This window comes from Aulonocara stuartgranti, assembly GCF_965226115.1.
Source record: "Aulonocara stuartgranti genome assembly, chromosome: 3".
NCBI lineage: Eukaryota > Metazoa > Chordata > Actinopteri > Cichliformes > Cichlidae > Aulonocara > Aulonocara stuartgranti.
The window spans coordinates 73,454,748-73,481,584 of NC_138941.1; the positions used below are offsets into that span (position 1 = coordinate 73,454,748).

The 26,837-nt window shown below is 39.6% G+C and overlaps 3 protein-coding genes across 4 annotated transcripts in view; 2 read left to right on the top strand and 1 right to left on the bottom strand.

Moving 5' to 3' along the window:
• Positions 1 to 3,085: 3,085 nt before the first annotated feature.
• Positions 3,086 to 26,837, top strand: part of LOC309703560 (nuclear factor 7, ovary-like) — a 33,008-nt gene continuing 9,256 nt past the window's right edge. Inside the window, exons 1-2 of one of the 2 annotated variants that reach the window (XM_082528473.1) lie at positions 3,086 to 3,248; positions 3,350 to 4,710. In XM_082528473.1, coding sequence (XP_082384599.1) covers positions 3,367 to 4,710 — 1,344 coding nt within the window. In that variant the 5' untranslated portion in view covers positions 3,086 to 3,248; positions 3,350 to 3,366. Of the gene's footprint in view, positions 3,249 to 3,349; positions 5,980 to 26,837 lie in introns of those variants that run through there. The other variant, XM_082528472.1, reaches the window with a different exon arrangement.
• LOC309703633 (interferon-induced protein 44-like) lies at positions 15,026 to 19,007 on the bottom strand. Its single transcript, XM_082528563.1, has 11 exons — positions 18,982 to 19,007; positions 18,860 to 18,880; positions 18,540 to 18,575; positions 18,342 to 18,359; positions 18,228 to 18,245; positions 18,067 to 18,100; positions 17,125 to 17,326; positions 16,794 to 16,943; positions 16,397 to 16,565; positions 15,972 to 16,072; positions 15,026 to 15,859 (listed from the first exon to the last, which is right to left on the bottom strand). The coding sequence occupies exons 3-11, from the start codon at positions 18,565 to 18,567 to the stop codon at positions 15,695 to 15,697; spliced, it is 885 nt and encodes a 294-aa protein (XP_082384689.1). The 5' UTR covers positions 18,568 to 18,575; positions 18,860 to 18,880; positions 18,982 to 19,007; the 3' UTR covers positions 15,026 to 15,694.
• Positions 19,829 to 25,932, top strand: LOC309703648 (uncharacterized protein). The gene is made up of 7 exons (XM_082528582.1): positions 19,829 to 19,862; positions 20,156 to 20,184; positions 20,795 to 20,829; positions 23,880 to 23,925; positions 24,288 to 24,389; positions 24,923 to 25,117; positions 25,353 to 25,932. Exons 2-7 carry the CDS (start codon positions 20,172 to 20,174, stop codon positions 25,685 to 25,687), a joined length of 726 nt encoding a protein of 241 aa, XP_082384708.1. The 5' UTR covers positions 19,829 to 19,862; positions 20,156 to 20,171; the 3' UTR covers positions 25,688 to 25,932.

Genomic DNA, 26,837 nt, shown 5'->3' on the forward strand with positions numbered 1-26,837 from the left:
GTCAGCCCAGCTAATTGCAGGGACATCGACTGGAAAATCCTCGTCTTTGGACTCAGAGAAAGCTGGGGCTCCAGACTCGGAAAGGTGAGGGTCTTGCCTTGCGACAGCCGACTTTTTCCACAAATGTCACCCGTCTTTCCAGGGTCGAGCGCCGGAGCTGGCGACAAAACGTACAGGCTTCGGGCTCCGTCAACGCTCTCCGAGCATGGACGATCCCCAGGCAGACAGGGCAGACATTGTGCTAGTCGCTGTCGTGCAAAGAGAAAGGGCATCCCTGAGGACAGGGGCGATCAGAAGATTTCTGCTTTGCTCCCTTCGGTTTAGAGTCCATAACAAAACACAAAGCAAAACACTGCACGGGAAAAACTTGAAATTAGCGCTCCACGGGCAGCCTACACACCAACTGCGCGGTGGAGGCTAACACCAACAGGGGCAGTTAAGCAAAGTTCAAGTCTGCAGACAACGGAGCTAACTAGCAGCAGTTAGCTAGCCCAACTCAGCAGAGGTGTTCTCGGCGAGTTGAAGAGCGTAAGAACTGAGGGATGACTGTGATGACAGTGGCTATATGTGTCATCACACGTCATCTGCCTTAAAGGCGTGAATAAAGGTTTCTTCAGCCAGGACACGCGAAGGAGCGTGATATCCCATATATATTAGAGATGGCACGATACCACTTTTTTATGTCCGATACCGATATCATAAATTTGGATATCTGCCGATACCGATATGAATCCGATATAGTGTTTTTTAATCAACAAAACTGTTTTTTTAAATATCTTGCTGCATTTTGTATAAGTTGTATAAGTTTAAAACAACAACACTACACTAAAGCTATTCTGTTATACCTGTATGCAAAAAAAAAAATTTCATAGTTCAGCAATACTGATCAATCTAATAAACTTAAACCTACACCATCCTCCCTATTCTGGTATTTTAAAGAGTACTTAGCGTAAATATTAAGCAACCTAACTAATAGGGTTCCAACTCCCAGCAACAACAAAAATAAATAAATAAAAAATAGGGAACCACCCCTCACGCTCCACCTCATGATGCTTAATCGACGTAATCAACCTTAATTTGATGCAGTGTGGAAAAAAATGCACAGAAATCAATTATTTTTCAAGAAATATTAAATAGATTCAACATCTTTTTTCAACAAAATTGCAGACTGCACAGATGGTACCTTCCCAAAGGAAAAAGTACTATAGCTTACTAGGGTATATTAGACTTAATAGTTACTATATACAGTAATTGACTTCTATTCATTTTACATCAAATTAAAACTTTGGGTGTCAGATAATTATTTATTAAAAGCTAGACATTTTAAATGAGAATAGGAAATAAAAGTATGTCTTTGTGCCCCCTTTTCCCTGTTAATATCTATCGGCCCCCCTGGCTAAACTTTGCTAGATCCGCCCCTGCACAGTTACCAGCGTCAGCTATGTAGAAAAAGATCCTGGTGTAGAAAGTAATATTAAATACATTCTAACAACAGCTTATCAAGCTTAAACGTGCTGCTGTTGTTTATCCACTGGTTTCCTCTTTCTGGTGCAAAGTGGGCCAAAAACCAACAAGAGAGACGGACAGCCGATCATCCATCCATCCATCCATCCGTGGGCAGCACGGTGGCACAGTGGTTAGCACTGTTGCCGCACAGCAAGAAGGTCCTGAGTTCAATTCCACCATCAGGCTGGGGTCTTTCTGTGTGGAGTTTGCATGTTCTCCCCGTGTTTGCGTGGGTTCTCTCCGGGTACTCTGGCTTCCTCCCACCATCCAAAGACATGCAGCTTGTGGGGATAGGTTAATTGATTAATCCAAATTGTCACTAGGTGTGAATGTGAGTGTGAATGGTTGTCTGTCCCTGTGTGTTGGCCCTGCGACAGACTGGCGACCTGTCCAGGGTGTACCCCGCCTTTCGCCCTATGACAGCTGGGATAGGCTCCAGCGCCCCCCGCGACCCTGAAAAGGATAAGCGGAAGCGAATGGATGGATGGATGAAGTAGCAGCAAGAAGAGGCAGTCGCTTGTTAAGCTTAACGCAGGAATGCTTTACAAACATTCAGAGATGGACTTACACACTTGCTTTACTTCTCTCGGGGATACTTTTGTCGGAGATGAAATGCCAGTTTGCTAACGAAGCTCCAAAACTATCCAGACCACCGACAGGCCACAGCCGCTCTATCACGTGATGCATACTGCTCCGACCTGCTAACATTCTGAGGCGAGTTACGGCGTGTTGCAAGTTTTGTGAGGTGCTTTCATGATATTTAATGGATCGGATTACATTTTTTATTTTTTTCTGATATCCGATCCAGTAATTTAGGTCAGTATCGGGCCGATACCGATACGTAATATCGGATCGGTCCATCTCTAATATTTATGTGTTATACCGAGTGAATCGACTGAAAGGTAACTGTCTGAACAAAGCTTTGTTATGTTACTTTTGCACTATGATGCACATGTTGTTATTACATGACTTAATAGAGCTCCAGATATTCCAAATATTCCTTCATCACATCTTCTTTAATGTTAATATTTCATGTTTAATAGTAACAAACAACATTTCTGACTAAAATAATCAATGAATGAATGAAAGTGTGTTTCAGAGAATAAAGAGGAGGACTTAAAGTCAAAGGATAAATTCCATTTAGAAGTGTTGTTTGTATCAGACAGAATTTGATGTTGGTGTTGGTCTGATGGAAAAGTAGCTGCTGTTACATTAACTCGGGCATGGGGAAACTCCAGGCCTTGAGGGCCGGTGTCCTGTAGGTTTTAGATGTGTCCTTGATCCAATACAGCTGATTTACATGGCTAAATTACCTCCTCACCATGTCTTGAAGTTCTCCAGAGTAAATCCACCTGTGTTTGTGTGACTACATTACACTCCCACTGCTGTGGAACCTGAACAATAACCAGAACAAAGTCTGAAATAAAAACTGCCAAGCAGCTGCACCACTGAGTCACAGTTTATTTTCTACGCTTGAGAAAAGGTTTCGTTTCTGATCTGCAACAAACGTCTGCACTCTGCTGTCACACTCACGCTGAATGATGTTCCGGCCTCTATGTCACTGAAATGCTACAAACCAGGAAACAGGATGTTTTTCTTCTTCAGTAAAGAGAGACGCACAGACGATCAGACTGAGTTCAGACCAAACTAGCAGCTTCCTCTGAGTGAGTCCAGCTACAGAAGAGAAAAGTGGAAAACTCCAACACTGCTGCTTCAAGCTGCTGACGCTCCACACACTGAATGTGAGTTTGAGCAAAAACACGACTCAAAGCAAGTTTCAGTGAAGGTGGTAGAGGAGGGAGGGGAGCCGGGACTGACTGTACTTCCTGTCTGCTGTTTTCAGCTTCACTCACAGACTCAATGGCTTCCAGATCAGAGGAGGATCTCTGCTGTCCGGTCTGTCAGGAGGTCTTCAGAGATCCTGTTCTTCTGTCATGTAGCCACAGCTTCTGTAAAGACTGTCTGAAGAGACAGTGGAAAGAGACAACAACACGTGAGTGTCCACTTTGTAAGAGAAGATCTTCACGGTCAAAACCACCTTCAAACCTGGCTTTAAAGAACCTGTGTGAGTCGTTCTTACAGGAGAGAGATCAGAGAGCTTCAGAGGCTCTCTGCAGTCTGCACTCTGAGAAACTCAAACTCTTCTGTCTGGACCATCAGCAGCCAGTGTGTGTCATCTGCAGAGACTCAGAAAAACACACCAATCACAGATTCAGACCCATCGATGAAGCTGCACAACAACACAAGAAGGAACTTCAGGAAACTCTGGAGCCCTTAAAGGAGAAGTTAAAGGTTTGTGAAGAAGTTCAAGTGAAGTTTGATCAAACAGCAGAACACATTAAGGTCCAGGCCCGACACACAGAGAGGCAGATTAAGGAGCAGTTTAAGAAGCTTCACCAGTTTCTAGCAGAGGAAGAGGAGGCCAGGCTGGCTGCACTGAGGGAGGAAGAGGAGCAGAAGAGTGGGATGATGAAGGAGAAGATGGAGGCTCTGAGCAGAGAGATAGCAGCTCTTTCAGACACAGTCAGAGCCACAGAGGAGGAGCTGAGAGCTGAAGACATCTCATTCCTGCACAACTTCAAGGCTGCAGTGGAAAGAGTCCAGCGCTGCCCCCTGCTGGATGATCCACAGCTGCCCTCAGGAGCTCTGATAGACCAGGCCAAACACCTGGGCAACCTGACCTTCAACATCTGGAACAACATGAAGGACATGGTCTCCTACACTCCTCTCATTCTGGACCCAAACACTGCTCATCCAAAACTCATCCTGTCTGAAGATCTGACCAGTGTGAGACGAGGAGATGAACAGCAGCTTCCTGATAATCCAGAGAGGATTGATTATTCCTGCTGTGTCCTGGGCTCTGAGGGCTTTAACTCAGGGACTCACAGCTGGGATGTCGAGGTTGGAGACAGTACATGGTGGGCTCTGGGGGTGTTAGCAGAGTCTGTGCAGAGGAAGGGATACATTGAGTCTGGATTATGGAGATTACGGTTTTCTACAGGTAAATACTCAGCACACTCACCATCAGCTCCTGTCACTGCTCTCTCAGTAGAGAAGAAGCTCCAGAGGATCAGAGTGAATCTGGACTGGAACAGAGGAAAGCTGTCGTTCTCTGATCCTGATACTAACACACACATACACACCTTCACACACACTTTCACTCACAGGATGTTTCCAATCATTAACACTGGTGATAAAGTGAAGGTGTTGCCGTTGAAAGTGTCAGTGTCAGTGCAGCAGATGAGTTGAGGATGATGATGTTTCTAATGTTGTTTCCTGTCAGTGAGTTGAAGCTGTTAAACTGCAGCTGTCCTCCTGCTGCCTCGTTGTTCCAAAGCTCTTTGTTTCTCTTTTAGTTCTCACTGTTTCTTTCTGTTTCTGCTGTCCACCTTTTCACATGGAAAATCATTTCACTGTTTCTCACTGAATGACTCCCCAAACTAGATTTGAAATTCTATCAAGTTTCTAATCATTACCAGTGTTGGGAAGGTTACTTTTAAAATGTATTCCATTACAGAATACAGAATGCATGCCCCAAAATGTATCCGGTTGTTCAGTCTGACGTCACTAGCCGTGTCTGGGTCTAAACTCCGCTGCAGGTCCATATATCAAACGATCACTGTGGCATTACTGAGAGTTGAAAAACTGTCTAAATTCTTTCATCTTTAATAAAATGATCAGCGTTCTGCTCTACCAGGTGTAACAATTGAGTTTAACATCCAGGCATCCATGAAAACGGAATTTATGACATTTAACGGAGTTAGACGTTAGCAGGGAGTTAGCTCGCTAGCTTCTATCTAAATACAATATAGCATGTCCTGACTGCGGGGTTTTGGAAACAAATTAAAATGTACAGCTCTGTTATCACTTCCAGCATAAATGAAGACAGAAAACTAAACAGCAGTGACGTTTGTAGGGTTACTGAAGTTGGGCTAGCTGGTATATAATGATGTGCTACGTGACCGCTAGCGACACAGCTATGTTAGCATAATATAAACAAGCTAACTTTTTTTCCACTCGATAAAAGTTAACGTGAGTGTTCTCGGTGGTCAGGAACAAATGTAATCGCATGGCAGGATGCTGTAAAAGGACCAAACTTCAGCCAGGAGAACAACTGAGATAATCCATCCACAATACGAGGTTAGTCATTCATATACTGCTGCATGGGCTGGGCTGTAGTTACATCCTAAGGTTTTAAAAACTGAGCTTAAATAAATGATTAGTGGTAATAAAAGCCGAGGGAGGTCAACAGTGATCGCTGACTGTTTTAGGAGCTTTTTGAGATCAAATAGAAGAAAATACATAACATTAAACATGTTAACAACACAAAAGCCATATTAAACGCAGACTACTTTAGGCCCGGAAGTAGGATTCGTCGCGTCATCACTGAACAACCGGATTCTGTAACGTATTCCGTTACGTTACTCAATGACAGTAACGTATTCTGAATACTTTGAATTACTTAATATATTATCATGCTTTTTACAACAACGTGAATGTACTATTGCTGTGTGATTTATTACTATTACTGAAGGTCTGCGACTCCGAACTGTAGTAAAGGGACCTCTGACTAATACGGCGGGGTCCCTGTCGGCTCGTAGCCGAAAACTAGCTTTACTTTGTTGTGTGGGTCAACTTTGCTAGCAGAGACAGAGAGAGGCGTTGAAAGACTGCTCCAACGGAACTTATTGTTTTCGGAGGAAAACACGAACACGGTGTACAGTCGAGTCTTAATAGCTTACTTACAACTGGGCTCGTCAGGCACTCTTCTTGGCTGAAGTGGTTATTATTATATTTACATGCTTCCAGCTCCCATTTTTCCTCGACGACAACTCGTACCTTTCCACTCCCCTTTTTCTCCCTCCTCGAGCTCACAGACCCATAACGTGCATGGCAGTCCATTCTCCCTGCAACACGGACTACACTGCCCATGATGCTACATTCTTTAGAGCTATGCTTGTAGCATTCTGCCTGTTAGCTTAGCACAAAAACAACAACAACAACGAAAAGGCGCTCTCTCACCCAGGAAACACACAGTCGCAGAGAGAGAGAGAGAGAGAGAGAGAGAGCGTCGTAACCATGGCAACCGTAACGCTGCCGCCTGGAACAACAGAACGTAGCTGTCAAACAAAACCCAAACAGTCCTGACCCGCGACAAAATGAAACAGGAAAGTACCGCAGTGTAATCCATTTATTTCAACAAAGTAACTGTATTCTGAATACCAGCTTTTTAAACGGTAACTGTAACGGAATACAGTTACTCATATTTTGTATTTTAAATACATAACGGCGGTACATGTATTCCGTTACTCCCCAACACTGATCATTACAAGTGATTCATGTTTCTATTTGATGTGTAAATGGAGATGATTTAGTTTGCTGGGATATGGACTGACATGTGTTGAATGGGAGGAGCAGTTTGTTGTTGTCTTCTTGTCTGTTTATGACAACAATAAATATGTTGTTGAAACAATGATTCATGTTTAACTCCATATATGAAATGTTTCTGATCTTTGAATTCTGTTTGATTAAAGACTTTCTTCATGACACAAATGAGATTTCAGTGTATTAATAGAACTAAATAAGCTCAGAGTTGAAAGGCTGGAGTATTATGTACGTGCTTCACTGTCAGGATCTTCAGGGGGATTCAAAGGGAAACATCAAACTGCTGTAATGAGATAAACTAGTTGGGCTGAACACACTTATCTGTAGTTTGTCTCCATCCAGGATCATCAGAATATAATGAACATGTGTGAAGAGCCACAAAATGCTGCTGCCCTCTCAGCATGATGAGCTCCAGCCTTTGTTAACAGGACAACAGGAAACATGAGACAACTTTCAGAGACAGTAACCAACTGTGGCCACAAGATGGCAGCAGCTGATCTGAGATCCTTTATTGGACAGAATGACTCTGCTCTGTGACGTCATCAGAGAGACGGCCTTCACTCTGATAGATCTGACGTCATGTCTGCACTGCGATGATGAAAGCTGATAAACACATTGTTATTGATCCATGAAATCACCTCTGTCCTCTCAAGTGTAGCTGTTTACAGAGCTGAAGAAGTCCTTCATCATCAAAACAGACAAACATGTATTTCCTGTATTAAGTGACGTCATCCTCACTCTGACCTCTTACATACATTCTGTTCAGTTTTCCTGCTGCAGCAAAAAATGCTGCTGTTTGTCGATTCATTTCATTTATCTAAACTTTCAGCCACTAATTTTGCAGATTAAACAAACAGTTTCATTTAGTATGAACAAATTTAAGTGCATAGTGTGGATGATGTCATAAGGCCTTGAGGCAATCAGATGTAAAACACAGTATTTATGATTTTTAAGTTGTAATGATTTCACCCGAACGCGACGGAAAGGTTCGATTACATATTAGAATTCAAAGCAAATATGTGGTTCGTTTTTTGTTACAGAAGCAGGAATTTTTTTGTCCTGCATGTGGAGAAATCTGCCGTTAAATCAGAACACATGAACACATCTGTACAGGACAGGCTGCATTCAAACCCATATTACTGTGTATCATGTGTCACTGTGTATAGCGCTTTATGACTGACTGTCTATGAAAACACTTTGCATGTTCTCCCCGTCTCCTCTGGTACTCTGGCTTCCTCCCACAGTCCAACGACTTGCACTTAGTGGGGATACGTTAACTGATCAATCTACATTGCCCATAGGCGTGAATGCAGAAGTAAATGTGAGTACGCAATGTTGTCTGACGCTGTGTGTTAGTATTAACCCCGATTCTTTTGTCCCCATGATAGAACAGAGAAAACTGACTCAGTGTGTTAAAGCATTTCTATTTCTTTTTATTCAATCATCTTCCGGAAGAGAGACACCCCTGCACAGCCCAAACGCCAGTTGCAGGATCTCTAACATTACAAGCTCAACATGTGTCTTATATGGTGTTATTTCTGTACTTTACACGTCACGCAGTTTCGATACCAACATTGCTTATATGGCAAAGGTCCTCTTTTCTGTGTCTTATCTATTAATATGCCTGTGCACTAAAACTTCCTGTGCAGCTTGTAATAATTTGCAATAACTCTACAAAAAACATGCAGTTTCCTGTCAGCCTGTGACCTAGTCTCAAAGCTGGCCTTCTTTTATACATAAAACAATCTAATGAGCGGATACGCATTAAAAATATTTCTCTATTTCTTAGCCACAGACTGGCGACCTGTCCAGGGTGTACCACGCCTCTCGCCCTATGACCGCTGGGATAGGCTCCAGCGACCTCCACTACCCTGAAGAGGATAAGAGGAAGCAAACAGATAGATGGAACATATTTATTTATCATTTTTTGTATTTTTTGTCTTTTAACCTCGACTTAGTCTCAGTATACAGGGAGTGCAGAATTATTAGGCAAGTTGTATTTTTGAGGAATAATTTTATTATTGAACAACAACCATGTTCTCAATGAACCCAAAAACTCATTAATATCAAAGCTGAATGTTTTTGGAAGTAGTTTTTAGTTTGTTTTTAGTTTTAGCTATTTTAGGGGGATATCTGTGTGTGCAGGTGACTATTACTGTGCATAATTATTAGGCAACTTAACAAAAAACACATATATACCCATTTCAATTATTTATTTTCACCAGTGAAACCAATATAACATCTCCACATTCACAAATATACATTTCTGACATTCAAAAACAAAACAAAAACAAATCAGCGACCAATATAGCCACCTTTCTTTGCAAGGACACTCAAAAGCCTGCCATCCATGGATTCTGTCAGTGTTTTGATCTGTTCACCATCAACATTGCGTGCAGCAGCAACCACAGCCTCCCAGACACTGTTCAGAGAGGTGTACTGTTTTCCCTCCTTGTAAATCTCACATTTGATGATGGACCACAGGTTCTCAATGGGGTTCAGATCAGGTGAACAAGGAGGCCATCAGTGTTGGTCAAGTTACTTGAAAAAAGTAATCAGTAACTAATTACTGATTACTCTCCCCAAAAAGTAATCCCGTTACTTTACTGATTAATTATTTTCAAAAGACTTAGTTACTTTTTAAAAACACGATTTACAACCTGAAGAGGGGATAAAGCGATAGATCTTTCAGCCCAATTCTACTTTTTCTACATAATCCATCATACAAAATGTAATCAAATGGAAAAGTCTCTTTTTTTAACTTATTATATCAGTTTTAATCTTTTAACTTTATGCATCAAGCAAAAATATAATTATATGCAACATTCTCTGACTTGAATAAATTCGTTTAACATTTAAACCTATTTTCTGCACATTCCAGCTAAAGATGGCACGATACCACTTTTTTATGTCCGATACCGATATCATAAATTTGGATATCTGCCGATACCGATATGAATCCGATATAGTGTTTTTTAATCAACAAAACTGTTTTTTAACATATCTTGCTGCATTTTGCTAGTCTGCAAGTTCATACTCAAGTTTAAAATAACAACTACACTAAAGCTATTCTGTTATACCTGTATACAAAAAAAAATATTTCATAGCTCAGCAATACTGATCAATCTAATAAACTTAAACCTACTCCGTCCTCCCTATTCTGGTATTTTAAAGAGTACTTAGCATAAATATTAAGCAACCTAATTAATAGGGTTCCAACTCCCAGCAACAACAAAAATAAATAAATAAAAAATAGGGAACCACCCCTCACGCTCCACCTCATGATGCTTAATCGACGTAATCAACCTTAATTTGATGCAGTGTGGAAAAAAAATGCACAGAAATCAATTATTTTTCAAGAAATATTAAATAGATTCAACATCTTTCTTCAACAAAATTGCAGACTGCACAGATGGTACCTTCCCAAAGTAAAAAGTACTATAGCTTACTAGGGTACATATATTAGACTTAATAGTCACTATATACAGTAATTGACTTCTATTCATTTTACATCAAATTAAAACTTTGGGTGTCAGATAATTATTTATTAAAAGCTCGACATTTTAAATGAGAATAAGAAAGAAAGTATGTCTTTGTGCCCCCTTTTCCCTGTTCATGCCCTATCGGCCCCCCTGGCTAAAGTTTGCTAGATCCGCCCCTGCACAGTTACCAGCGTCAGCTACGTAGAAAAAGATCCTGGTGTAGAAAGTAATATTAAATAAATTCTAACAACAGCTTATCAAGCTTAAACGTGCTGCTGTTGTTCAGCTGCTGGTTTCCTCTTTCTGGTGCAAAGTGGGCCAAAAACAAACAAGAGAGACGGACTCGCGACAGAAAAGCCGATCAGCTGATCGTTAAGCAGTTTCACGATTGAAGTAGCAGCCGGAGAGCGAGAGGCAGTCGCTCGTTAAGCTTAACGTGGGAATGCTTTACAAACATTCAGAGATGGACTTACACACTTGCTTTACTTCTCTCGGGATAACTTTGTCGGAGATGAAATGCCAGGTTGCTAGCGAAGCTCCAAATGCTATCCAGACCACCGACAGGTCCCGCATGCCACAGCCGCTCTATCACGTGATGCATACTGCTCCGACGTGCTAACGTTCTGAGGCGAGTTACGGCGTGTTGCAAGTTTTGTGAGGTGCTTTCGTGATATTTAATGGATCGGATTACATTTTTTATTTTTCTCCGATATCCGATCCAGTCATTTAGGTCAGTATCGGACCGATACCGATACGTAATATCGGATCGGTCCATCTCTAATTCCAGCACATAAAATAAAATATTTTTTGTGTTTACACTGACTCTTTCAAATAGATGCAAGTAAAACACAGCAGAAAATAAATAAAGTCAAAGACTCAGCGGTCTTTTTGCTCTATTTTCACCTGTAAAGCAGGACTGGGGGTAGGCGGAGGTTTACCCTGGTGCAGGTGTGCCGCGGTCAGTTGAAGAATCCGCGAGTTTCTCTGTGAGTTTCCCATTACGTCGTTGCGCACTCTGTGCTTGCTTGGAAGTTTAGGTGTTTTTTTCGCTGTAAAAAGTTTTCTTCCCACGCACAACGGACGCTAATGTTTTTGTCACATTTTATGGAATCAAACTCAAAGTAAGGTCAGTACTTCCAAGTTTTAAACGTTGCACGCTCATACTCTCTCCCACAATCGATATGTGATCCATTGTTGATCTGCACACAGCTGTTGTCACTAACGGCGCACTCGCTTACATCACTGTCATGAGACATTCTCGCAAAAAAAAAAAAATCACGGTTTTAGTAACGTAGTCACGCAGCGTTCCTACGGGAAAGTAACGGTAATCTAATTACCGATTTTGCAATAGTAATCCCTTACTTTACTCGTTACTTGAAAAAAGTAATCAGATTACAGTAACGCGTTACTGCCCATCTCTGGTGGCCATGTCATTAGTTTTTCTTCTTTTATAGCCTTTCTTGCCAGCCACGCTGTGGAGTACTTGGACGCGTGTGATGGAGCATTGTCCTGCATGAAAATCATGTTTTTCTTGAAGGATGCAGACTTCTTCCTGTACCACTGCTTGAAGAAGGTGTCTTCCAGAAACTTGCAGTAGGACTGGGAGTTGAGCTTGACTCCATCCTCAACCCGAAAAGGCCCCACAAGCTCATCTTTGATGATACCAGCCCAAACCAGTACTCCACCTCCACCTTGCTGGCGTCTGAGTCGGACTGGAGCTCTCTGCCCTTTACCAATTCAGCCACGGGCCCATCCATCTGGCCCATCAAGACTCACTCTCATTTCATCAGTCCATAAAACCTTAGAAAAACCAGTCTTGAGATATTTCTTGGCCCAGTCTTGACGTTTCAGCTTGTGTGTCTTGTTCAGTGGTGGTCGTCTTTCAGCCTTTCTTACCTTGGCCATGTCTCTGAGTATTGCACACCTTGTGCTTTTGGGCACTCCAGTGATGTTGCAGATCTGAAATATGGCCAAACTGGTGGCAAGTGGCATCTTGGCAGCTGCACGCTTGACTTTTCTCAGTTCATGGGCAGTTATTTTGCGCCTTGGTTTTTCCACACGCTTCTTGCGACCCTGTTGACTATTTTGAATGAAACGCTTGATTGTTCGATGATCACGCTTCAGAAGCTTTGCAATTTTGAGACTGCTGCATCCCTCTGCAAGATATCTCACTATTTTTGACTTTTCTGAGCCTGTCAAGTCCTTCTTTTGACCCATTTTGCCAAAGGAAAGGACGTTGCCTAATAATTATGCACACCTGATATAGGGTGTTGATGTCATTAGACCACACCCCTTCTCATTACAGAGATGCACATCACCTAATATGCTTAATTGGTAGTAGGCTTTCGAGCCTATACAGCTTGGAGTAAGACAACATGCATGAAGAGGATGATGTGGACAAAATACTCATTTGCCTAATAATTCTGCACTCCCTGTATGAAAGGCAGAAGAGGAAGTAGTTCCTTTGAATGTAGACAATCCAAATGTTATAGTTTCTTTCCACTGTGTTCCTGTTAATGATAAACTACAAATTTACTCTAAATTACTAAAATATCGACATTTTAATGTGAGAATCGATTCTAGAACATAAATGATTGGTATCGGAGGAATCGATATTTCAGGATCGATCCGCACATCACTAGCAGCCAGTCACTTACTGACTAACATTGCAAAACAGAATTGTTAAAGTTTTAATTTTAAGTTCAATTCAGGTTAGATTTTGTTTTTGTGCACAACGCAGATTTTCTGTGCGCAGAGACCGTGCCAGCAGTGTGCAATTGCGCTCGCGCGCAGCTTAGAGGGATCATTGGTTGCGACCAACCCCAACGGACAGACAGCAGGAAAAAGCCCCAAGGGCTTTCCCAGGTCCCCCTTTAAAGGTACCAGTAATCCCACCTCATGCTGCTGAGTAACTTTCCCAATATTCATCTGGGAACACAGTATATGACCCGAAACAAATAAGCAACATTTTCAGGGATTTGTATAAAAGATTGTACTCACCACAAATAAACCCATCTAAAAAGGAAATTGATTAGTTTTTAGACAACATAACTCTTGCAAAATTATTAGACACTCAAGCAATGGCACTGGATTCGCCGCTGACACCAGGTGAACTCCAGGAAGCCCTGATAAGTATGCCCAATAATAAGGCTCCAGGTCCAGACGGCTTTCCTGCAGAATTCTACAAAGAATTCTGGTCGATTCTAGCACCAGTTTTTTACAGAACGCTGTTGGAAATCAAAGAAAAGGGCAGACTTCCATCAAATATGAATTCTGCAAACATTAATCTCCTGCTAAAACCAGGCAAAGACCCTGTATATCCCTCAAGCTATCGTCCAATATCCCTTATAAATGTAGACCTTAAAATAATCTGCAAAGCTCTCTGAAAGAGACTGGAGAAAATAACCCCCCCCCCCCCCCCCCCTTAATTCATCCTGACCAAACTGGTTTCATAAAAGGTAGGCACTCATCAACAATACACGTAGATTACTTAATTTGATAGACTACTCATACAGTAAAAACCTAGAAACTACAATATTCTCTTTAGACGCAGAAAAAGCATTCGACAGAGTTAACTGGAAATTTCTATTTGCAACTTTACACAAATTTGGTTTTGGATCCTCTTTCATAAACTGGTTAAAAATATTATATAATTCCCCAACAGCTTGTGTCAGAACAAATGACCAGACATCCTCCAGCTTCTGTCTCCTGAGGGGCACCAGGAAGGGATGCCCACTCTCCCCTTCACTGTTTGCAATTTTTATTTAACCACTAGCAGCAGCAATTAGACAGAATTCAGTAATTAAGGGCATAAAATGCAAGAACGTGGAACATAAAATCAGCCTTTATGCAGATGATGTGTTACTCTTTCTCCAGAACTCACAAACCAATATCTCTGGGGTGATTGAATTGATAAACTCTTTTGCAAGAATATCAGATTACTCAATTAACTGGTCAAAATCTACAATCCTTCCGATTAATTGCTCCCTCCATAATTCCTCTTCTACACCACTGCAATTGGGAAATATAAAATATTTAGGTATTAATGTTTCTCCCAAGCTTGCAGATCTAACTAAATTAAACCATATCCCACTTTTAAGGAAAGTAGAAGGTAATCTGGCTAGGTGGAAATGTCTACCCATATCACTCATAGGGAGGGTTGCCACTATAAAAATGATGGGACACCAGCCCTCGTGGACTGAGATTGCCCAGCCCTGGGTTAACCTAAGGGTGTCCCTTTGGGCAGGGCACTCAGCCAGAGCCCTGCCCGAACCCTGGCCCGTACTTTTTCAAGGTTTAATGCAAATGTATGGGACATTTATTTATTCTTCAGTGCACATTTGCATTCTAACATGCAGAGCTGGGTGATGGCTACACAAGCTCATGGCTGGAGTGCATGTGTGAAATTCATCTGCAAAGACAATGACAGCTTTATTTTATTTGATTATAGATGTTCTTCAATATATTTCTGTGATGTTAGTCGATATTAAAAAAAGGAAAAGAGAGAGATGAAACTCGTGTTTCTTTTCATATTAATCACACTCAATTATATCAGCTTTCCGTAACAACTTTCATGATTTTTATTTTATCTGGTGTTGAAATCACCCAATCCTTTTAATCTTTGGGCTGAAGGAAGGACAGTACTCGGTGTATAAATGCTCAATCAACAATCATTTATTTCCATACAATTCAACAATACAGAGCATTAAACGTCCGGACGGGAGAGATGCCGGTCAGAGGTTCGGCCGCATGTCTCAAAATGGTGGCGAATCTCACAGCCTTTTATAGCTTCTGACGACCCCCACCTAGTCATAAAAGCTACCTCTTCACATGTTTTTCTAATTCTTAGCAAGACTGTCTCCTGACCTTTGCTCCCTGTCTTTCTGTTTTAAGGAAGGTGGGGGTAAGGAATGTGGTTTATCTCTTCTCCCTAGACACCAAGTCTCCTGCTTTACAACCTTCTTTTTATGATTCAACAATAAAGCATGTCAAGAAAACAGTGTAAGACATTCACAGCAGATCAAGGATACAGGGTGATGCACATTTATCTAATAAACTAACAAATGAATATGTTCTTTTAACTCAAGAGTACAATGAGAACTAAACTACATACACAGCACACCATCTAACCTAAAGGATAATATATGTCCTACAGCTGTTAACATAATTCAACTACATTGACTATGGTCATATAAGAACATATGTTTTACCACTGGCCTCAACACTGGTAATTAACGTCACCCTGTGTGGAAAAAGTGACTCTTATTCTACTGGGATTATGTATTATTCATCGAGTGTATTACATCACTGTGTATGTCAGTTTATAATTTAGAGTCAATGAAGTCTTCTCCCAGGTCAATCATCATTCTCACTGCGCTCAGGATCAAAGTGTCAACATCGTCATTCAGTTCTGTTTCTTCACTGTAGTTCTTCACAGGAAGGATGAAGTTAAGCGGGATCCCCAGTTTTGAGCTCAGATCTCCCATCTGGTTTTTACAGAAACAAATGAATTACTGTAAGATCTGAGTTCAGGTTTGCAATGTTTCATTTACCCAGCCAGTATTGTTGTAATGTTAATTTTTTCCAGCCAAAATTCACCTTTCTCTTCACGAGCTTGCTTTTGTACACATTCTTCAGGTCCTTGTCAGTTTCAGGACAGGCCTCATCAAATTTGGTAAGAACAGCTAACTGGGGAATACCTGCAATATGAGATATTTTCTGATAAGTCTGGGGTTAACTTGACAAGAACTTTGACTATGCATACAATATGAACAAATACCACTCAAAAGCCTGTGATTCAATCAGTGAAATGTCTTCCAGCAGAGACCGTCCATATTTAACCAGGTATAGTTATAAAACTTCTCTTATCAGATGCTTTAAGACAAACAAGTCTAATGCAGAACTTCAGCTGTGTTTTTCATGCACATGTATTTGTTTTGTTTTACAAGTAAAGTGTTAGAATAAATAGCCAAGATGTTCTTTAAATGCACTGTAAGTCTGTTACACACTTAATCCCCTCTTACCCAAGTCGCTGGCTGCCTCTCTGATGATTTTCATCTTCTGTAACACTGAGCTGTTAATTTCTGTTGCGTTACCAGTGTGGACACAAACCAGAACATGAACTCTGTCCTCTGGAGAAGGTGAAGGGTTGTAGCCAGAATCAGAAGTGGACAATGGAGAAGCAGGGTTTAACTGCAATATGTTACAAAGATCCAGTGAACCCACACTCATTGTATAGTATAACAAGAATCTCATTAACAACATGAATGAAAGAAGACTGTGCAAATCTGTATTTTAAAAAAAAAAACCTTCAATAAATTAATCAATATATGATTTACTTTTTCTCTCACAAAATAACTTGAAGAAAATTTGAGAGTTTTACTTAAAGAATAAACAAAGTTCACAGTTTGATGATTGTACCTTATAACCCTCCTTCACATGTCCCATCATGGCCAGTTTGATGTCTTCCACTCTCACTCCTCGTCCACTCCCTTCTTCCAAACCCATCAGGTCATTGAAGACAAATGGGTAAAACTGCCCTGTGTCTTTCTTAATGTTGTGGGTTTCATACTGAATGACAAAAGTTTACAAACAACTTGGAAGGAGATACGATTTGTTTTGAACATGATGAAAATGTTTTAATTACTTATTAAATCTTTAACATGGTGTGTAGGCTAATATTTTACCATATGTTACAGTTTCACTTGTTAAATTTCCATACATCGAGTCAGTGTAACTAAAAGGAAGTTACTTTTTTGGTGAAACTTCCTTCCTCCTCATTTGTTGCGTTGGTCAAAGCTGGACAGGTTATTCTTCTCCGTAAGACATTGCTGATAGAATTGATGAAGCTGGACTTCCCGGCACCGACTGGGCCATAGAGCAAAACTCTGACATGTGTCACTTGGTCATTTTGAAGCTGAAAATTCTTCACATACTGCAGATCTGCCTGGTTCCTGTAAAATGGGGTTAAAAAAGTTTAATACATTGTAGATGTAGTTTTAACATGACTGATGAGGTTAAAACATTCTAACAGCTCTGTGAGGCTGCTTTTTAAACACAGCAGTTCAATCAGGAAAATGCTAGTTATGGGATGTTTTCTGTGACGTTTGATAATGCCTGTTATCAGAATAGCATGATAACATTTTCTGAATTGGACATAAGGGATAGTAAAAATCGTCAGTTTTCCAATGCAAGTTAAATTTTGACCTCATGATGGAGCTATATGAAAAAAGTTAGATGATTACGGAAGCCACAGTAATTCATCCTGAGGAAAAACTGCATGTTTGAACTACATTTTTGTATATTACATTTTTAACAAGAGCATTAACATCCAGTGTAAGATCAAAGAATGCTTAAGGCGCTTCAGCAGACCCAGCGAAAGACACATTATTAACTTAAAATGCACGTATAGAAATTGTGTATGAGATGTGGCTAACAATAATAGGGCTGTGGTTGGCTGAGCAATGTTTGCAACATCTGATAAGCTTTTCTGTTCATGTGAGAAAATCAAACATCTCTTTTGCATTTTTCATAAAATAAAATGGTCGGTGAAGGGAACCCATTTTTTTTAATTACTTATTAATACAGCCTTCCAAATGTATTGCAGTAGTTAGAGTTAAACAAAAGAAAATTGGTCTAAGTCAGCAACTGATATTCTCAGTCCTGTTCACAAGACTGGAAACTGTAGATTTACCCCCAAGATACTTGTCTCCACGGAGTTTTCAAAGCTGAAAATTGAATTGAAAAGCATTTTAGAGCGTAAAAAAGATGAACTCTATTTGTAAACAGGAGAAATCAGTTTTGTTCAAAATAATCTGCAAATAACAGTAACCAATGTTCTAAAATGAAACTTACTAGGAGAAGGTGGAGGTGCTAGAAAATAAAAACAAACAACATGAAACACGCATTAGACAGGTATGTGCAAATTAATTGTAGAATTTATGTTGTTAAATTTATGATATAACTTACTAGGAAGACGTGGTGGAGCTGGAGATGTTACAAAGTAAAACATAGAGAAAGTAAAATACAATTTCATTTTCCATTAATATTTCTGATTTTTTTGCAGTGGGAATATAACTGTGCAACAAAGACTAAAATTGCATTCTAATATGCAGCTCTTGCCTTATTCTGCAACAGAGAACAATTTCTTCACTATATACTACTTACGTGTAGGAGAAGAAGAGCCACCTCCCATTGCTAAAACTGAAGAAGTAAAGATAAAGTTAATATCAATCAGTAACACACAAATATTTCAATGATCAGGTGCCCACACCCGAAAAAAGAAAAAGTTTATAAAATAATTATAAAGTTAAACTAAATGAGTTTAAAGCTTAAACGTAAAACCACAGTCGTTGCACAAATGTTGCCTTCTACAATAAATTCATTAAGGGAAGGAGGGAAAAATGCAACATTTTAGAGAGTAAGACTTAAAGTGTAGTGGCAATGATTTTACAGCATATGGTCTGCAGACTGAACTTTCCACTCACTAGTGTGGGATTTCCAAACTCCTGAGCAATGAGAAAAGTAAGAAAACACAATAAAAATGAACTGGTATGAATCACTAAGGCTCATTTTTAACCTGATAACATACATGGTAAAGAATTCTTACCTGTATTGTGATGCAGCTGCAGAGGCAAAGATCAAGTGAAACTGTTGAATGGAACAAAGTCGGTCTTATATAGACTGATCAGATCTTATACTTTCACTTTCTTAATGACAAAGTGAAAGTATAAAAAGGTACTTCCCAGAGTCCCTTCTGGGAAGTATCTTACCTGATGTTTTTCTTTCCTGCTACTTTTTGATGCAAACCTCATCTGACCTTTCTCTTACTTAACTTTTGCAATAATTAGAAAAGATAAAACTGAAATATGTATTTAGCTTTTAAAAAGTGAAACTGAAACTGAGTGATGAGACAAAATGATGAGATGTGAATCACAAGATTTTCCTCTTTAATAATAATAGATGATCCCCGTGGGTAAATTACTTTCTTTGAATTTGTTAGGGGCAGCCACTAAGCAGGTGACCGGGGAGCAATGTGTAGGGATGGTGCCTTGCTCAGGGGTATCTCAGCATAGCAGTTAAGTGGATTTGAACCACCGACCACTCTACCTACTGAGCTATCCCTGCCACCTTTGCATTCTTTATAAGTGTTTGCAGGCTATAATTTATCATTACTGATGAACAAAGCAACTAAAAAAATGCTTGTTCACATTATTTATATTTAGTCTTTTTATTGTTTTATCTCTGCAACCAGCAGACTGCTCACTTATTATTTTTCTGCAAAAAGTTGTCAGGTGCTAAAACATAAAGCTCAGGGGAATTAAGAGGATTTCCAAGACACAGGGGGTTGATTTCTTATAAACCACATGCTTTATCATAAAATAAAACAGAAAGTGAAAGTGGGCAGGCTACTGTATAAAAGACCAAGTGCTCTCTTTGAGTAGTTTCACTGCATCCTCCTCTCTGCAGCAGTCACAGCAGCAGCACAAGGTAGGAAACCAGACTGATGTTGTTTTATATGTTTTGGTATTTTAATTTCATTTTCCCGGTCTGGTTGGTTTTGTTTTCTAGTTTGTCTGATGTTTGAGAACATGGGTTACACAGAACAGCTTCTCACTTTTCTTATTTTTTTATATTTTTGGTTACACTATTAAACCTGATTGTTTAGACTGATGATCTGTCCAAAGTGTAGCCCCTTGTAAAGTATGTTAGGATACACTTAACATAGTGGAGTTTGACATCTGTTACCTGTTGCTTCTGAGTTTTGTCTTTCTTTCCTTCAGGTCTTCAGATTTGATCATGGACCGTAAGAGTAAGGGACAAATTGTTTAATGGCAATATCTAACGGAGTCACTGCAGTGCTTTCATGTTGCTGTTGATGGCATTGATATAATTCTTATGATGATAATAATCTTAATGCCTGATTTTAATAATAGTGCTGAAACATTATTAATGTGCTCACGTTATGCCTGCTATGCAGAGTCAGTAATATTATTTCACATTTAAATCCCTCACTCTCAACTGTTTCAGACATTATGTTTCTATACACAACACCAGGGGTACCCAGGTCCAGTCCTCGAGAGCCACTGTCCTGCAGCTTTTAGATGCATCCCTACTCCAACACAGCTGAATCAAATGGTCTGATTACGTCTTCAGCATGGCTTCAAGTTTGGCAAAGGCCCGGTAATAAGCCATTCATTTGATTCCAGTGTGTCGGGACAAGGATGCATTTAAAAGCAGCAGTAGCTCTCGAGGACTGGGCATCCCTGAACTACACACACAATCATAGCACAGGATGGAAAAGGCCATACAAATCTCAGCTAACTGATCTTTTCTTTACTTTGTGTGAAATATAATGCAAGTCAAAATAATATAACAATTTTTAACAACACTCTTTGATTTGTTAAATATTTTTTCCTCAGATTCACCTTCAGCTGCTCCAACGCCACAAGTACAGGTTAGCAAACCTCCTTGGTCACTCACATCACAACTAACATAAAACATACACACGCAGAACTCACTTTATAACAGGAGCTATCATGATGGAGCTAAGAAAAACACTTTTTCATTAACTTTAAGAGCAATGTGCAGTACTCTGGCCACAAAAATACAAGGTTAGATAATGGCATGATTTTTGGGTAACACTTTATAATAACTACAATGAGCTATCAAAAATTATTAAGTTATTATAAATTACATAAATCATCATTTTTGTAATCGCACAGTTGTAAATGCTTGCAATGTATGTAATGTAAATGTCTTTAGTGAGTTCACATATAACAATATTTTTGACACAAGTGTTTTCATACTTAATTACTGAATTATGGATTCAACAGAAAGTACAAACCAGTTATTTATAAGCTGTTAATGGTTCATGGCAGCATTCGCAAAGTCTAAGTACATAATTAACATTACATATAAACACAGTATGTAGATGCACATGTATACATACAATATTAATAGAGGTTTTATAAATAATTGTTAATTATTGCCATTCATGGTACAGTTGTTAAGTATTTTATGTGACCTCATCTAAAAGGAGGACTATCTATGATTATAATATGAAGCATTTACACATGAAAATAAAAGACAAGGTGGACATTTAGAATCAAAGCAAGTTTCTGCTATCTTTAAAATACAAAAAGAAAATAGACAAAGTACAAAGTTATGCGGTACATACAGGACGGAAAAATAATGAAGTTTACAGAAAACAGTAATGTAAGTTGGACGAGAGTTCAAACAATCAGAAATCACAAAGTTTTTCACAGCGCATCAAGAGCAGGTATTTATGTCAAAAACAAGAGTGCCAATTATATTGCATATGTATGTATGTTGACAGAATGCTGGCAATCATGAACAATGAACCCCCCATAACACACTGCACAATCTAAAGAGAAGTTTCAGCAACAGGTTCCTTCAACCTTGCTGTCTGAGGGAATGTTGCAGGAGGTTGTTCCTTCGTTATTAATGTTCTTTGGTCAGGTCCACACATGTGAAACGGAATTATTAAACCTCAGTGCACAGGGTGCATTTTTGTACTCCATGACATATATTTGTAGACGTACTTGCCCTTTTATATTTATATACATGTTTATATTTATATTTATACCTATATCTCTAGATTTATCTATTTATCTTAATCTCCAAAAGTTGACTCTGTTCATCTGGACGTAGCGTTTTGTAGGAGAAACATTTCCGCACTCATCCAAGTGACTTCTTCAGTCTCAGCTTCAGTCTCAGCTGACTGCAAGTTTCCCCAAACCTTATAACCAGTATGTCTGTGAAGGTTCTCAGTCATCCAGGCCATCGTAGACTAAGGAGCTTGGAAAGAAAAGCGTCTGGACTTCTTGAGTTGTTTGAGTTGCAGAAAAGAAGACCAGACACCAGCGAGGGAGGATAAGAAGGACAGACGCAACAACATTGTCATCCCCTATGTAGCCGGTGTATCAGAGAAACTCAGGAGAGTTTTCTCCAAGCATGACATCCCAGTGCATTTCAGACCCAGCAACACACTCAGACAAAAACTGGTTCACCCGAAAGGCAAAACTCCTAAACCCAAACTGAACAATGTGGTGTATGCTGTACAGTGCAGCGAGGAATGCCCAGACCTCTACATCGGAGAAACCAAACAGCCACTTCACAAGCGCATGGCACAACATAGAAGAGCCACCTCCACAGGACAAGACTCAGCAGTTCATCTGCATCTTAAGGATAAAGGACACTCTTTCGAGGATGCCAACGTTCACATTTTGGACAGAGAGGACAGATGGTTTGAATAAGGAGCGAAAGAAGCCATCTATGTCCACTGTGAGCGACCATCTTTGAACAGAGGCGGGGGTTTACGACACCAACTCTCTGCCATCTATAATCCAGTTTTGAGATCCCTTCCCAGACGCCTTAACGCCCACTCACATCCTGGGCCATCTGACCTCAGGAATTCGCATGATAAGGTGGGGCCAGGTTTCACAATGAACTCACCCGAAACTCTGGCTGATTGTGACCCATACCCAGTTTCACACCTTGGCTCATGTGATTAAGTAGAAGATCATCAGGGGGTCCTTTGTCCCCCTTTGGGGGGGTGGAACTCCCACCCATGACAGGGGGGGCCATGAAAAGGAAAAAAACAAAACGCTTGGACACTGCTAGCGCCCACAGAAACGCAAAGCAGGAGATGAAGCATCGCTGAATATGTTTCCAAACCAACTTCATTCTAAGCCAAAGACAATAAATATAAAGAAGCATATCTTCCCTTTGGTTTCACCTGCACAAGTGCCAAGGTAGGTCTCCCCTGCAGGATTGGTTTTCCCTTCGTCGGGAGCAGCGCTGGGCTCTTCAAATCATGGACAAACAGGATCCCACATTCTTGATATTTAGTTCACAAACACTTCTCATAATGACTAACTACTCCTGACATTTTGGAGATGTTAGCTCTTTATACAGTAAAGTTACAGCGGGATACAAATAATATCAGGCTGATCCTGCCACGATTTGTTCCCCCGGTTCAAATCACGGACAAACAGTATCCTACAGTTGTTTATGTTTTTAAGCCCATTTTACACAGAGGCATTTTTTGAAAAATATATTGATAGCAATGTTGAATATTATTACACAGGGAAAAAATAACTACATGTAAAATAATTACACCATAACGCCTCTGACTTTCTAAATGGAGGCACAGTAACTGCGTGTGTGTGTGTGTAAGCATGTAAAACCTGAAGATAGTGACAAAATACTGTTAATCTGACTATCTGCCATTCTGCAATTAATCTCATGTAAACAATAACGTGGCGCACAGCGTGACGTGAAAAAATGCTCATACCTGTGATGTTGCGTGACGAACTCTGTATTCCTCGTCCACACGTAAATGCAAAAAACAGGAGTTTTAATTAGTATTCACTTCATTAAAAACAACAAAAATAAAGCTGTCATTCCTTTAAGTGAGTCAAAGCAGCAAATCAACAGTAGTTTGATTTGTAAATAAATCAATTTGTCTGCAATTTCTTCCAGAAGCTGCACAAACACATTAACAATCTTCCAGAAGAATACAGGGAGGGTATGTACCAACTAATTAAAGGGTATTTCTTCTTCGACTTCTTAAACCGTATTGCCATTTCTAAATAAAATTATGCAAAGTTTTCTTCTCTGCCACATGCCCTATTGGTCAGTATGTTCTGAATCATTTCATGCCATATATTAATCTGCTCATTTTGTCGTGTAACTGTCACACTGTAAGAATTTGTTAATGAATTTCTGACACAGAAAACCTTCGCTTTCCAAAGCTCCATCAGTAATGCCTCCTGGTATACCTTGGACAAACAATTGGAAGCGAAAACTAAATACTTTTCTACTTTTCAGCTGAAGCAGCTAAAAACCATTCACAGTGAAGCAGCCTGAAACTCTCATTTATCTTTTCAGCTGCTAAAACATTGTTGGTGGCCTATCAAAAACGCCATGAGGATGATAAAATCAACAAATTCTTCAAATGCTTCGTTGATTTCGTGAAACACCCTCATACAGGTATGTGCATAAATACCTGTATGAATTATATAAATTTCACCTTTTCATTATACAATTTCAGGCCAAAATGGTATGATAAAATAGCATTTATCAGATTTCTTATATCTTTAATAAAAGAGAGCTACTAAAATGATTTCATTTGTTTTTTGATAAATACATTTAAATATTCTTGTAAATGCAGTGGTTATACATTTACCCTCTGAACTTGTTTAGATGACTTTCATAAATATTCTCTACATGACACTGAAGGTTGTACAAAATAAATAATTGGTAGATTAACGGTGCTTCCAGAGTATTTTCCATGGGAGGGACAAAGAAGAGTTTCAACCTCTTGCCAATTCCCCCTTTTTTAACAAATCACACCACATTGTGTACCACAGTATGCATTACTTCATTACATGGTAAATACAACCTCGTTTCTTATCAAGAAGACAAAATTTGCCATCTAGTCATGTGTCTGAGTGAGCGTCCAATCAAAGTAAAAGTTTTAAAGCTTTTCTGTTAAGTTTTTCCTCTTTTCAAAATGTGTGCAGATGCAGTAAAGTTCTACAGTTACTGTACAGCTGAGACCTTCGGGGCAGACAAAGATGTGCTGTACCAAGTAAATTTGTCTCAACAGCTACTGGTGGAGAGCATAGACCTACAGGAATGCAACACTGTCATTGTTTTCTGCCCAATCAACTCTCGTGTTCGGTCAGATGTGGAGGCAGCCATGGCTAAAGCACCAGGTATCATAAAGCTTGGTCACAATAATATAAAGTATGTTCAGTTTTTTATAGTTTTATAGTTTCTCTTTTACTTTACTCACTATCAATATACATATGAATATTTTAATTCAGTTTTCAAGATAATCATGGAAACATCTTTTCTTATGGTTTCAGCCCTCTAACCATCCAAAACAGTAACAATGCAATGGCTTTTTATTTGATTATATTTATTTAGGGATGTTTCTGCTGTGTGCAGGTAATAAAGACATCATCCTGGTTGTGATGCACCATACCCGAAAGACAAACTACTCAACAAGTGGGACAGGATGGTCTCAGATATTTCCAAATGTAATCCTGCATGTTGATGTTCTCTTTCATGAGACTGAGAGAGGATTACTGAGATGTCAGAAGAATGCACAGGCAGTCTGTCAGATACAACAAGGATTACAGAAACACAATGATATTAGTGAACCAACCAACACTGTGGGAGCACAGGGTCCTCTGGCCCCGTCCCAAAGTGAGAGATTGCCTGTTCCACAGAGGCAGGGATCTAATACCCCACATAATCAAAATCCATGTTTGATTATGTAGTAAGACAGCTGGTGACACTGACAATGACAAAGACTGTTTAGCTGAGAATAGTTTTAGCTGAGATTTACACTTTGCATGAAAAAAGGATAAACCTAAATAGTCTAAATGAACAACATAATGCTTATTACAATGTTGAGCCTTTACAATATGAGATTTAATGTCACAATTAAATAAATGAAAATGCTCATACTGTAGATGTTCATGTCAAAATGAATGATTAAATAAAGTCTTGTGATGAGTCCTCAGTTTCCTTTGTGGTAACACTTTATTGTAGCATGCCTATTTTGCATTTGTATGCTGTCTATACAAAAGATTGCATGATGTACACAGCTCTAACAACTTAACAAATGGTCTTTGTATACAATATGTGTACGAAAACATGAATGATAATGAAACAAAAGTCTACATGAACATCAAGGAATCCTTCAAATGTTATTGATTTTGTTTGTCAATAAATTCTTTGATGTTGAATTCAGGCCCAGGGCCCAAATTATTGTGATACAGAGAATTTAGCTTTTTCTTCCCCAGTGTGCCTGAATGTCAAACCTCTAAAGATTTATATCTATAAATATATACAAAACACAAAAATATCCATGAATTTTTTCATTCAGGAGCATTTTGAAACTGAACCTGCCTGGATGCCATCTTGTCTGACTAAGCTGACAGACTACAAACTGAGGAAGGCGGAATCCCAGGAATGAACTAAAGAAACTCCAAACTCTGAAATTTTGTGTTGTTGTTCTAAAGTAGTTGCAGTGGATTGAGCTGTTTCATCCTCAGGTTTCACAACTACTGCTTGCAATATTGCTCTTTTAACATTCTGTGCTTCTCTTCTCTTTTGAGCCTGCTCCAGCCACAACTTAGCAACTGCTAACTGCAATTCCTTCCTCTGCTTCCCTTTCCCTGTTTTACCTGCTACACTTACAGCTATTCTTTCTACAAGCATTTTACACTGAACTTCCACTAATGTCCCTTCAAATCCATATTTCTCACACCAACAACCTACATACTGCGTGCTGCCTGGTAAAAATTTCTCCATAAATTTTACATTCCCTTCTAAGGCAGACTTACACATTTTATTCTCCATTACAAGACAACAATCAGCCACACTCACGCAGACCACGTCTGGCCCGCACACACACACAACATA

Bases quoted from the DNA above. Each gene is read 5' to 3' on its own strand.
- LOC309703633 (XM_082528563.1), bottom strand. From the start codon at position 18,567: ATGGGAGGTGGCTCTTCTTCTCCTACAC. The intron at 16,073-16,396 runs GTAAGAGGGGAT...CTCATATTGCAG, and splicing joins AGAGGCAGCCAGCGACTTGG to GTATTCCCCAGTTAGCTGTT. The intron at 15,860-15,971 runs GTGAATTTTGGC...TGTAAAAACCAG, and splicing joins GCAAGCTCGTGAAGAGAAAG to ATGGGAGATCTGAGCTCAAA.
- LOC309703648 (XM_082528582.1), top strand. The intron at 24,390-24,922 runs GTATGTGCATAA...AAATGTGTGCAG, and splicing joins CGTGAAACACCCTCATACAG to ATGCAGTAAAGTTCTACAGT. The intron at 25,118-25,352 runs GTATCATAAAGC...TGCTGTGTGCAG, and splicing joins AGCCATGGCTAAAGCACCAG to GTAATAAAGACATCATCCTG.